General features: G+C 38.5%; 1 protein-coding gene across 2 annotated transcripts in view; it reads left to right on the top strand.

Annotated features, from left to right (window-relative positions):
• MAGT1 (magnesium transporter 1) overlaps positions 1-12,571 on the top strand; it is an 83,610-nt gene extending 71,039 nt beyond the window's left edge. For both annotated transcript variants that reach the window (XM_078363605.1, XM_008989524.5), the window contains 3 exons: positions 3,106-3,180; positions 8,075-8,165; positions 9,703-12,571. In XM_078363605.1, the coding sequence (XP_078219731.1) occupies positions 3,106-3,180; positions 8,075-8,165; positions 9,703-9,718 (182 nt within the window). In that variant the 3' untranslated portion in view covers positions 9,719-12,571. The remainder of the gene's footprint in view (positions 1-3,105; positions 3,181-8,074; positions 8,166-9,702) is intronic.
• Positions 12,572-12,853: the final 282 nt, after the last annotated feature.

Below are 12,853 nucleotides of genomic sequence, written 5' to 3'. Positions count from 1 at the left end.
ACCATGCGTGGCCTTCTGCTAGCTTTTAATAGCCTAGTTGTTTTATGTTATGGAATACTGCCTCCTCTATTTCTGCTCAGTTCTCCTAGAGTAACATTTAATCAGGACTGCGTAATTTATGTATTTCGTTGTTTATTCATCACTGGAGTGTTATCTTGTCCACGTTAGGATCTTTATGTTGTTGAACTTTTTATTTCCAACAGTTTATAGTGTCTGCCATATAGTAGGCAGTGTTAGTAAAACTTTAAAGATTCAATAAATGAAATAAAACAATGTACGTGGAAGGGCATCATAGCTCTTGACAGCTAAGAACAGTACACAAAAGACCTTGAGGTATTTAGCAAGATAGAAAGCTCATTCAAAGCAAAAGCACATAAAACATGATACAAAGACAAGCTTTCCCCAGAACAAGTCTCAGTCATTAATCAGAGAGTACCCAGTAATCAAAGCTTATAGAAATGATCAATCTTTGCCTGGGTGGGATTACACACCTGTAATCTCAGCACTTTGGGAGACCGAGGCAGGTGGATCACCTGAGGTCAGGAGTTCGAGACCATCCTGTTCTACATGGTGAAACCACATCTCTACTCAAAATATAAAAATTAGCCAGGGGTGGTGGTGTGCACCTGTAATCCCAGCTACTCAGGAGGTGGAGGCGGAGGTTGCAGTGAGCCAAGATCGTGCCACTGTACTTCAGCCTGGGTGACAGAGCAAAACTTCATCCCATAAAGAGAGAAGAGAGAGAATCTTTGCACGAACCTGGATATAAAGAACTCAAAAAAAAATTGCTGGAGAAGAGACTTCGCTGAACAACTAAAAGCATGATGAATGGACATCATCCTTAACAAGAGGCTATTGAAGAAAGAATGCAAGATGGGGCACAGGCACAGTGGTTCATGTCTGTAATTCCAGCACTTTGGGAGGCTGAGGCTGGAGAATTGTTTGAACCCAGGAGTTTGAGACCAGCCTGGGCAGCATAGTGAGACTCTGTCTCTACCAAAAAAAAAAATCAACCAAACTAACCTGGCATGGTAGCATGCACTTGTAGTCCCAGTTACTCAGGATGCTGAGGCAGGATGATTGCTTGAGCTTAGGATGTGAAGGTTGCAGTGAGTTGTGATTATTCCACTGCACTCCAGCCTGGGTGACAGCAAGACCCTGTCTCAAACAAAACAAAAAATTTTTAAAAAGAATGCAAGATGGTAATGAAGAGATGAAAAGTCAAATTTTAGAGCCAATTCTAAATTCAGGCCTAGAGCCGATTATAAATTCAGGCCTCATCTAAATACATGTTTTTCCCTTTCTGCTTAATAATGATACCCACATGTAGTAGCATACAGTATGTATGTATATATGCAGAATTGATTTGGGAGTATTTTACTGCTTTTAGTATTCACTAAACTGCAGGGTGAATCTGTCTCTCTACTAGAGACAGACTGTCTTTTCTACTAGAACATTCTATTTACTTTAAAATTTGAATTTGCTTATTTTAACGTTTAACCATGCCATCTGTTGCCTATTTGCATGGGTAATTCTATTTTGTATTTATGTAGCTCTCATTAAGCTGAATAAAAGTGTGATCATGGCACGTGTGGGATTTTTCTTTTTTTTTTTTTGAGATGGAGTCTTGCTCTCTCTCCCAGGATGGAGTGCAGTGGCGCCATCTCTGCCTCCTGGGTTCAAGCAATTCTCCTGCCTCAGCCTCCCAAGTAGCTGGGATTACAGGCAACTGCCACCATATCCAGCTAATTTTTGTATTTTTAATAGAGACGGGGTTTTGTCATGTTGGCCAGGCTAGTCTTGAACTCCTGACCTCAGGTGATCCATCTGCCTCAGCCTCCCAAAGTGCTGGGATTATGGCGTGAGCCACCATGCATGGCCAGGATTTTTCTTTTTTATTAGAATAGGATAAAATTAGGTTAGTATTAATTTGTGCTTTAAAGGCTAATTATTCATGCACTTGGCATCTTGGCACAGGAAAAAATTAAAAAATAACGTATTGAAAATCTGGAGAATTTTGAGACAGGGTCTAGTTCTGTCATGCAGGCTGGAGTGCAATGGTATGATCACAGCTCACTTCAGCCTCAATCTCCCATACTCTAGCGATCCTCCTACCTCAGCCTCCTGTGCAGCTAGGACAACAGATATGTTGTCCATGCCTGGCTAATTTTTTGTATTTATTTGTAGAGACAGGGTCTCACCCTGTTGCCCAAGCTGGTCTTGAACTCCTAGACTTAAGCAATCTGCCCACTTCGGCCTCCCAAACTGTTGGGGTTACAGGTGTGAACCAATAAATCCACCCAGGAGAAATTTTTGAGAAATTAATTTTCAAATAAAAAGTAGTTACTGTTCTCCCTAAATGTTACATATTTCAAATGTGTTCTTTAGGGAGGTGGGGTAAAATATTTAAAATGGCTATTTAGAGCTGGACACGGTGGCTCACACCTGTAATCCCAGCAGTTTGGGAGCCCAAGGAAGGTGGATTGCTTGAGGTCAAGAGTTCAAGATCAGCCTGGGCAACGTGGCAAAACCCTGTCTCTACAAAAAAGTGTGTGTGTGTGTGTGTGTGTGTGTACACACAAAATTTAGCTGGGCATGGTGGTGAGAACCTATAGTTGCAGCTACTCAGGAGGCTGAGGTGGGGGAGTGGCCTGAGCCTGGGAGGTCAAGGTTGTAGTGAGCTGAGATTGTGTTATTGCACTCCAGCCTGGGTGACAGAGCCAGACCTTGTCTCAAAAAAAAAAAAAAAAGTCTTTAATATTTTTAGATGTGTTTGAAGTCAGGGCAATAACTAAATGTCCAAATAGTTTATTCCAAAGTGCAATTTCAGGAAAATTCATATTTTATCTGTAAGTTATAGTGGGACATTTGTTTAAAGTATCAATTTTTCTTTGCACAAATGAAGTAGTCTTCCAATTTTAATTTTTTATATCTTTATAGTAAGTAATTGTCATGCTGTATAGATACAAGATTCCTAATTTTTTTTTATAATTAAGAGTTGAAGGTTTATATATTCATTTTAATTTTCTTCATGAAGAACTGGGAATCGTAAAATGGTGTGTCTTTTGTGTCTGTGTGAATTTCTCCTTAAACAATTTTTCTAAGATGGTGGAGTTACCTTAGGAATGGTGCTTTTATGTGAAGCTGCTACCTCTGACATGGATATTGGAAAGCGAAAGAGTAAGTCACCTTACTCAAAATGTAATAATGCTGCCTGTAATATGGAAAAAGAGTGATCTCTTAATCACTTTTCCTCTTACGTATAAGTATGTTATTTTACCCCTTCACTACTTTTTTTCTTTTAATGTCATGTCTGTTATTAACCCCCTTTACTATTATAAAAGCAACATATGCTCATTATAGAAAACGTAGAAAAAAACAGAAGGATGAAACATTTTGTGGGAGATTCACCCATTATTCCACCACTGGAAAACTAATTATTTTTAAATTATAATATATTTCTTTCCATTTATAAAAACATCTTAAAAACTGTGTATATAAAATTTTGGCACTTTATACCCCCTTTTTAAACTGGAGTTTAATAACTAATAACTTTCTCTATATGCATAATTTTAAACTTATACTCTGTTTTTGTTTTCTTTAAGACAGGGTATCATTCTGTCACACGGACTGGAGTGCAGTGACATAATCATAGCTCACTGCAACCTCTGCTTCCTAGGCTCAAGCTGTCTTCCCACTTCAACTTCCCAAGTAGCTGGGACTACAGGCGTGTGCCACCATGCCCAGCTAATATTTTGTACTTTTTGTAGAGATGAGGTTTTGTCACTTTGCCCAGGCTGGTCTTAAACACCTGGACTCAAGTGATCTTCCCACCTCAGCCTCCCAGAGTGTTGAGATTACAGGCATGGGCTGCCGTGCCTGGCCAACTTATATTCCATGTTGTAATTTAACTATTCTGACTTTTTAAAAATGTTTAGTTTTTTTCCTAATTTCAATTATAATAATTTTTTAGTAACTATCATGATACGTTAAGCTTCTTTTTTTTTTTTTTATTGAGACAGAGTTTTGCTCTTATTACCCAGGTGGGAGTGCAGTGATGCAATCTCAGCTCACTGCAACCTCTACCTCCCGAGTTCAAGCGATTCTTCTGCCTCAGCCTCCTGAGTAGCTGGGATTACAGGTGCCCACCACCATGCCCAGCTAATTTTTGTGTATTTAGTAGAGACGGGGTTTTCGCCATGTTGACCAGAATGGTCTCGATCTCTTGACCTCATGATCCACCCGCCTCGGCCTCACAAAGTGCTGGGATTACAGGCTTGAGCCACCACGCCCGGCCATGGGATGTTTTGATGTAGGCATGCAATGTGTAATAGTCACATCATGGAGACTGTGGTATCCATCCCTCAAGTATTTACCCTTTGTGTCATAAACAATCCAGTTATACATTTTTAGTTATTTTTAAATGTACAGTTGTTATTGGCTATAGTTACCCTATTGTCCTGTCAAATAGTAGGTCTTATTTGTTCTATTTTTTTGTACCCATTAGCCATCCCCACTCCCCTAGCATTCCCCAGCTATCCTTTCCAGTTTCTGATAACCATCCTTCTACTCTCTGTGTCCATGAGTTCAATAGTTTTGATTTTTAGATCCCACAAATAAGTGAGAACATGTGATGTTTTTCTTTCTGTACCTGAATTATTTCACTTAACATAATGATTTCCAAGGACGGACATGATGGCTCACGCCTGTAATCCCAGCACTTTGGGAGACCAAGGTGGGCAGAACATTTGAGGTCAGGAGTTCTAGACTACCCTGGCCAATGTGAAACCCCATCTCTACTAAAAATACAAAAATTAGCCGGGCATGGTGGTGGGCACCTGCAATCCCAGCTACTCGGGAGGTGAAGGTTGCAGTTAGCTGAGATCGCACCATCACACTGAAGTCTGGGCGACAGAGGAAGACTGTCTAAAAAAAAAATGGTTTGCAGTCTTAGATTTAAGTCCTTAATCCATTTTGAGTTGATTTTTTTATATGGTAAGAGATAGGGGTCTGGCTATGGATATCCAGTTCTCTCAGCACCTTTTATTGAAGAGACTGCAATTTCCCTAGTGTGTGTTCTTGGCACCTCTGTCGAAAATGAGTTCACTGTAGGTATATGGGTTTGTTTCTGAGTTCTCTCTTCTGTTCCATTAGTCTGTGTGTGTTTTTATACCAGTACCATGCTGTTTGGGTTACTATAACTCTGTAGTATAATTTGAAGTCAAGTAATGTGATTCCTCTAGTTTTGTTCTTTTTGCTTAGGATAGCTGTGGCTATTCTTGGTCTTTTGTGATTTCATATAAATTTTATTTTTTCTATTTCTGTGAAGTTGTCATTGGTATTTTGATAGGAATTACATTGAATCTGTAGATTGCTTTGGATATTATGGACATTTTAACAACATCAGTTCTTCCAATCCACAAATATGAAATATCTTTCCATTTTTTGATGTCCTCTTCAATTTCATTCAGCAGTGTTTTATAGTTTTCATTATAGAGTTCTTTTACTTCTTTGGTTAAATTAACCTTTTTCCCATTTGCCCCAAGAATACTTCCCAGCAGGGCTTGTGGCTGCAGTATTTACACTGAGATAACTTTGCCACAAAATATCTTGCTTTTATTATTATTTTCACATCCACTCTAATCTATCAACTTTGGGAACAAAATTGAGATATTAGACTTCACTGAGTTCAAGTGATACACTACCACCACTGAAAACAGTGCTGTAAATAGAATAATGTACTAGATATCATTCCATTTATATTTCCATTATAGTGGTATTTCTATTTACAAAATATAGTAATTCTTGACCACTGAAAATGTCAAATCCTAGAAAATGTAGCATTCCATGTGTAATGTTAACATTGTTCTCAAACAGTTGTTGGCCAGAGATTCAATTGATAAATCTGATTTTTCTGAAGTAGATGATTCTGATGATTCAGATGATTCTGATGTTAGTTCTGTTTGGTAACAACTCCAAGAACAGTTTTTCTGTTTTATTTTAATATTGAAAAGCAGTCAGATTTGCTTCAGCCTGAAAGAGCACGATTATATTAAATGAGCATTGGCAGCAAGCTGCACTTGTTTTTTGTAAATGAGAAAAGAATTAAAGAGAAATATTGTTTAACATTTACACATTAGCCCCTAGTCATATTGTGTGAAAATTAGAAAAAGAATTGTTCCTACTGGGCGCGGTGGCTCACTCCTGTAATCCCAGCACTTTGGGAGGCTGAGCCAGTGGATCATGAGGTCAGGAGTTCAAGATCAGCCTGGCCAATATGACAAAACCCCGTCTATACTAAGAATACAAAAATTAGCTAGGCGTGGTGGTGCACGCCTGTAATCCCAGCTACTCGGGAGCATGAGGCAGGAGAATCACTTGAACCCGGGGGGTGGAGTTTGCAGTGAACCGAGATCACACCACTGCACTCCAACCTGGGCAACAGAGCAAGACTTTGTCTCAAAAAAAAAAAAGAAAGAAAGAAAAAAAATTGTTCCATAAGTAAAACAAAAGTGAAAATCTGATTTTTTCTTTTCTTTTCTTTTTAAAGACAAGAGTCTCATTCTGTTGCCCAGACTGAAGTGCAGTGGCATGATTTCAGCTCACTGCAACCTCTGCTGCCCAGGTTCAAGCAATTTTCCTATCTCAGCCTCCTGAGTGGCTGGGATTACAGGCACCTGCCATTGTGCCTGGCTAATTTTTTTAGTAGTTTTTAGTAGAGACGGGGGTTTCACCGTATTGGCCAGGCTGGTCTGGAACTGCTGACCTCATGATCTGCCCACCTTGGCCTCCCAAAGTACTGGGATTACAGGCATGAGCCACTGTGCCTGGCCAAAAGCTGATTTCTTATCAGTCCCTAAGTATGCTTCACTAGAGAAAGCTTGTCAAGTCTGTAGGCTGCATGTGGCCCAACACAAATTTGTAAACTTCCTTAAAACATTACGAGGTTTTCTTGCAATTTTTTTGTTTTGAGCTCATTAGCTAACATTAGTGTTAGTGTATTTTATGTGTGTCCCAGCACAGTTCTTCCATTGTGGCCCCGGGAAGCCAAAAGATTGGACACCTCTGCCCTAGAGCTTCCATGGCTGTTGGACACATGCTTTCCTTTATCCCTATCTCATTAGTTCTTAGCCATTTTTATTCCACGGATTCAAAGTACCTCTGGTCGTGGCAATGCATACTTGAGTATTTGGGGATTAGTATTTGTAGTTCAGTTTAGTAATTGCGGTGCTAATGTAGAATATGTGGGATTAGTGGAGAGAGCTATGAATCTAGAGCTACGGATCAGATATTTTTTTCTCATTCAAATAAGGGATCCATGTTGATTGAGTTACATATATAAGGTTGTGTAGTTACCTGTGCATGAATAAAGTACTTTCAATGAGGCTATCACAATGATGTCATCAGATGTCTAAGTCAATATTTATCAATAATACTACAAGCCACTTTTAGGGGTTTTAAAGTTTAATAAGCCAGGCACAGTGACTCACACCTATAATCTCAGCTCTTTGGGAGGCTGAGATAGGAAGATCACTTGAGCCTAGGTGATCAACACCAGCCTGGGCAACGTCGTGAGACACCGTCTCCTCAAAAAAAAAAAAAAAATTAGCCAGGTATGGTGGCACACATCTGTAGTCCCAGCTACTCGCGAGGCCGCAGTGGGAGGATTGCTTCAGCCCGGGAGGTTGAAACTGCAGTGAGCTGTGATTGTGCCACTGGACTTGGCAACAAAGCAAGATGCTGTTTCAAAAAAAAAAAAAAAAGGATGATTTTCTTGTCAGTAGTAAGACAGTATTTCTAACAGTAAACTATTGAGTGTAATGGCTTTAAAAGAATTCACATATTTGAATTTACATAATTATGTAAAGGAGTTTCTCTATTATATGATAATGGAGCAAATTAAAGGGGAAGGCAGATTCCTGAAGATTAAGAAATGAGGATGAAAATTGTTGAATAGTTGAGATTTATCAATAATGTATACCCCCTTTCCTTTTCACTCTCTGAAAGTATAGACTGCCCTGGTTAGTTATTATATTCCACTTACTCATTTTACCCTCCTTTTATTTTTCTACAGTAATGTGTGTGGCTGGTATTGGACTTGTTATATTATTCTTCAGTTGGATGCTCTCTATTTTTAGATCTAAATATCATGGATACCCATACAGGTATGATTCTTACTTTTTATTTATAAAGTGATTGCCAATACTTGGAATGATTAGAGTTGATATTACTTTATAATACCCCTCTTTTTGCTTTACTTCCAAACTATTTTAGCTTCTAAAGGAAAGACCATAGGCTTTATTTTTATTCATCTATTTATTTATTTTTATTTTTTTGAGATGGAGTTTCACTCTTGTTGCCCATGCTGGAGTGCAATGGCACAATCTCGGCTCACTGCAATCTCCGCCTCCTGGGTTCAAGTGATTCTCCTGCCTCAGCCTCCCAGTAGCTGAAATTACAGGCATGTGCCACCATGCCCAGCTAATTTTGTATTTTTAGTAGAAACAGGGTTTCACCATCTTGGTCAGGATGGTCTTGAACTGACTTCAAGTGATCTACCTGCCTTGGCCTCCCAAACTGCTGGGATTATAGCAGGGAGCCGTGTCCAGCCTATTTATTTATCGTTAGAAACAGGGCCTTGTTCTGTCACTCAGGCAGAAGTATAGTGGCATGTTCATAGTTCATTGTAACCTTGAACTCCTGAGCTCATGCAATCATTTCACCTCAGCTTCCCAAGTAGCTAGGACTACAGTTGCACATGACCACACCCAGCTAATATTTTTATTTTTTGCAAAGATAGAGTCTTGCTATGTTGCCCAGCCTGGTCTTGAACTCCTGACTACAAGCAATTCTGCTCAGCCTCCCAGAGAGCTGGAATTATAGGCATTAGCCACCATGCTCAGACAGCTGTAATTCAGATATGTTACATATAAAATTTAAGATAATTATAGTGGGCAATATTTGTATGTGATTTCTCAGGAACATCTTTTAGGTTTATTCTGCCATCATCTAATTTATTCTAGAAATCTCTATAATACATAATCATTAGAACATTTTATACCATTATCTACTCACATAGCTCCTTGTCTGCATACTATACTGTCTTTTGAAGAAGAAATGATTTTTTAAATGTTTTTAGAAACTTGACACCTCTACTTTTTTTTTTTTAGAAATAAAGTGCCACTGCACTCCAGTCTGGGAAATAAAGTGAGACCCCATCTCAAAAATAATAATTATAATAATGTACCATCTACAGAATAATAACTGGGACGTGAGGGTAATTTTGCTGGGACTTCTATTAATTATTTGATCAGCAGTGTTGATTCAATAGCAGGGTCATGTGCCTGTAGTCCCAGCTACTCAGAAGGCTAAGGCAGGATGTTCACTTGAGCCTGGGAGTCCCAGACCAGACTGAGCAACATAGTGAGACCCCATCTCCAAAAAAGAGAACCAAAAAAATAAAATTATTAATTAGTGTCTCTATTCAGGAGATATTTTAACTTGAGGTTATTCTGTTTCCTTTTGTTATAAGATTAATGGGTCTCTCAGAGTTTCTCACGTTTTGTTATTGATGCCCAAAGATGATCACACATGTACAAAAATGTTCTTTTATCTGTTAAAACCAAGATACTGCTTAGTGGTTAGAAGTAAAGCCTACTTTTCTTTCAGATACTAATTGATTGGTATATATTTTTGTTTCAGCTTTCTGATGAGTTAAAAGGATCCCAGAGATACACAGACACTGGAGTACTGGAAATTGAAAAACAAAAGTCATGTGTGTTTGAAAAGAAAAATGCAACTTGTATATTTTGTATTACCTCTTTTTTTCAAGTGATTTAAATAGTTAACCATTTAACCAAAGATGATGTGTAGTGCCTTAACAAGCAATTTTCCATCAAAATCATGAGGTATTTGAAAATGATTCTCCTCTTAACTTTCTCTTCCCAGTGAACTTTATGGAACATTTAATTTAGTAAAAATAAGTATATTATAAAATTGGTAAAATTACTACTTCGTTTTAGTTAGAACAAAGCTCTAAACTACTTTAGTTAACTTGATCATCTGATTTTATATTGCCTTATCCAAAGATGGGGAAAGGAAGTCCTGACTCGGTGTTCCCACACATGCCTGTTACAGATAACTACATCAGAAATTCATTCTCAGCATTTCCATCTTTGCACGGATGTGTATACTTTACACATCTTTCCTTTTGGGTAGAGAAATTATATATACCATATGGTCTTCTGAAAATGGAACACCATTCTTCAGAGCACATGTCTAGTCCTCAGAAAGACAGTTCTCCTCCTTGCATATTTCCTACTGAAATACAATGCTGTCTATGATTGTTTTTGTTTTGTTTTGTTTTTTATTTGTTGAGACAGCATCTCGCTGTGTCACACAGGCTGGAGTGCAGCGGCGTGAGCTTGACTAACTGCAAACTCTGCCTCCCAGGTTCAAGTGATTCTCCTGCCTTAGCCTCCCAAGTAGCTGGGATTTACAGGTGTGCACCACTACGCCAGGTTAATTTTTGTATTTTTAGTAGAGATGGGGTTTTGACAAGTTGTTCAGGCTGGTCTTGAATTCCTGGGCTCAAGTGATCCACCCACCTTGGCCTCCCAAAGTGCGAGGATGACATGTGTGAGCTACCACACCAGCACTGCCTGTGCTTCTCCATAGCTGTGAACATGAACAAGGACCTCTATTGGGAGGCGGAGTCAGGTGGATTGCTTGAGGCCAGGAGTTCAAGACCAGCCTGGCCAACAAGGCAAAACCCCATCTCTACTCAAAATACAAAAATTAGCCGGGCTTGGTGGCTCATGCCTGTAATCATAGCTACTTGGGAGGCTGAGGCATGAGACTCACTTAAACCTGAGAGGCAAAGAGTGCAGTGAGCTGAGGTCAGGCCACTGCACTCCATCCTGGGTGACAGAGTGAGAACTTGTCTCAAAAAAAAAAGTATCTCTAAATACAGGATTATTATTTCGGCCCGAGCATGGTGTTAACTACCTTGTATTTGGAAAGATTTCAGATTCATTCCATCTCCTTAGTTTTCTTTTAAGGTGACCTATCTGTAATAAAAATATAGCTTATTGCTCAAATTAATGTAATTTATACATGGTCTAAAATGTTTCTGCAAATTAGAGTTTGTCACTTATTCCATTTGTGCCTAAGAGAAAAATAGGCTCAGTTAGAAAAGGACTCCCTGGCTGGGCATGGTGGCTTATGCCTGTAGTTGCAGCACTTTGGGAGTCCAAGGCAGGCGGAACACGAGGTCAGGAGATCAAGACCAGCCTGGCCAACATGGTGAAACCCTGTCTCTACTAAAAATACAAAAATCAGCTGGGTGTGGTGGTGGATGCCTGTAATACCAGCTACTTGGGAGCCTGAGGCACAAGAATCACTTGAACCCAGGAGACAGAGGTTGCAGTGAGCCTAGATCTCACCACTGCACTCCAGCCTGGTAACAAAGCGAGACTCTGTTTAAAAAAAATAAAAAGACAGAAACAAAGAAAAGGAATCCCTTAGAATGGGAAAGGAAAATCATAATATTGATTTGTTGCCTGTATATAGAAATTAAGTATTTCTTGAAAGCCCTTCTATGTTTTGCTGTTATGTTAGCCTTTATTCTCTTCCTTTGGGTAGACAAACAAAGTACAAATTTGAAGGTTTTTTTTTTATTTTGTCTTTTTTTTCTGTCAGTGAAAATAACCACATGTGCTAACCATTTCTGTGAAGAATGTTTTCATGGTTATCGTTATATCTAACTATAACCTCCCCCATAGTTATAAAGAGTAACCTGAAATGCCACTATTGTGGAAATAGGAGAATTGTAATTGTGAAAAAATAATTTCAAGGAAATCTTACAAGTATTACATTAAAAAGATACTATGACTGCCTGCTGATATTTACCATCTAAGAACCCTGCTGTGTGGTTTGCAGAAAGAGATGGATATAGTAGTGTCAGAAGAAATATGTTATGTGGGTTTTTTTGTTTGTCATTACTAGATTTCATGGATGAGAGGATATGGTTGACCTTTTATTCTTTAGTGGAGCCATTTTTTGTTAATGACTCACCTGTATGTTGTGAGATTCTGAATTCCTTATCTGCTATTCTTATACTTGTCTCAGGCCAAATCTATGCTGTGGTTCTTATGAGACTTGTATGAAGATGCCCTGATTTGTACAGATTGACCAGGGGAATACTACTGCCATGTAATCTGTATAGTTCCAGATAATTTGCCATGAACATTGACAGAGTGACAGTTTTTTGTATTTGCTTTTTCTCCCGTTAAGAGCACATTCTTATGTAAGGAGAAGGGCAGCATTCTGGTTAAAATCTGTGAAAAGCTAATTTACTACACTTAGAGTGTTACTTTTGTGAAAATTTCGAATTAGCTTTCATATGAAGTGCCTTAAGTAGACTCTTCATTTACTTTTCCAGTAATGGTTTATCATTTGTTAGGCATTCTTAAGATAATATTCAGAATGACACATTATAGTAGTAGTAAAGATAACCAAATGTCTGGCTGTTTGCTTTTTGACCATATCAATAAACTTTTACAATCTAAAATCTGTGTTTTTGATTGCCGTCTAAAAAAGAGTGATTTTTAAACACTAAACTAGAATTTTCAAATTAAGATATTTCATTTTGAAGTTATAATTAAATTCATTTAAATTTCATATTGTCCTAAGGACAGTTTGATGGGACAATTTCTTTAAGTATTTCTGGATTGGGATATATTCTTCTAGGAATCTATCCCTCATTAATGTTGTTACCCATTAGGTTAGTCAGAACAACCAACATCAGACCAACATCAGCAGATAAATAACTGTTTGCAATAATTGATCTACC

The sequence above is a fragment of the Callithrix jacchus genome, chromosome X, assembly GCF_049354715.1.
Source record: "Callithrix jacchus isolate 240 chromosome X, calJac240_pri, whole genome shotgun sequence".
NCBI lineage: Eukaryota > Metazoa > Chordata > Mammalia > Primates > Cebidae > Callithrix > Callithrix jacchus.
This window is presented reverse-complemented; position numbering and strand designations above follow the sequence as displayed.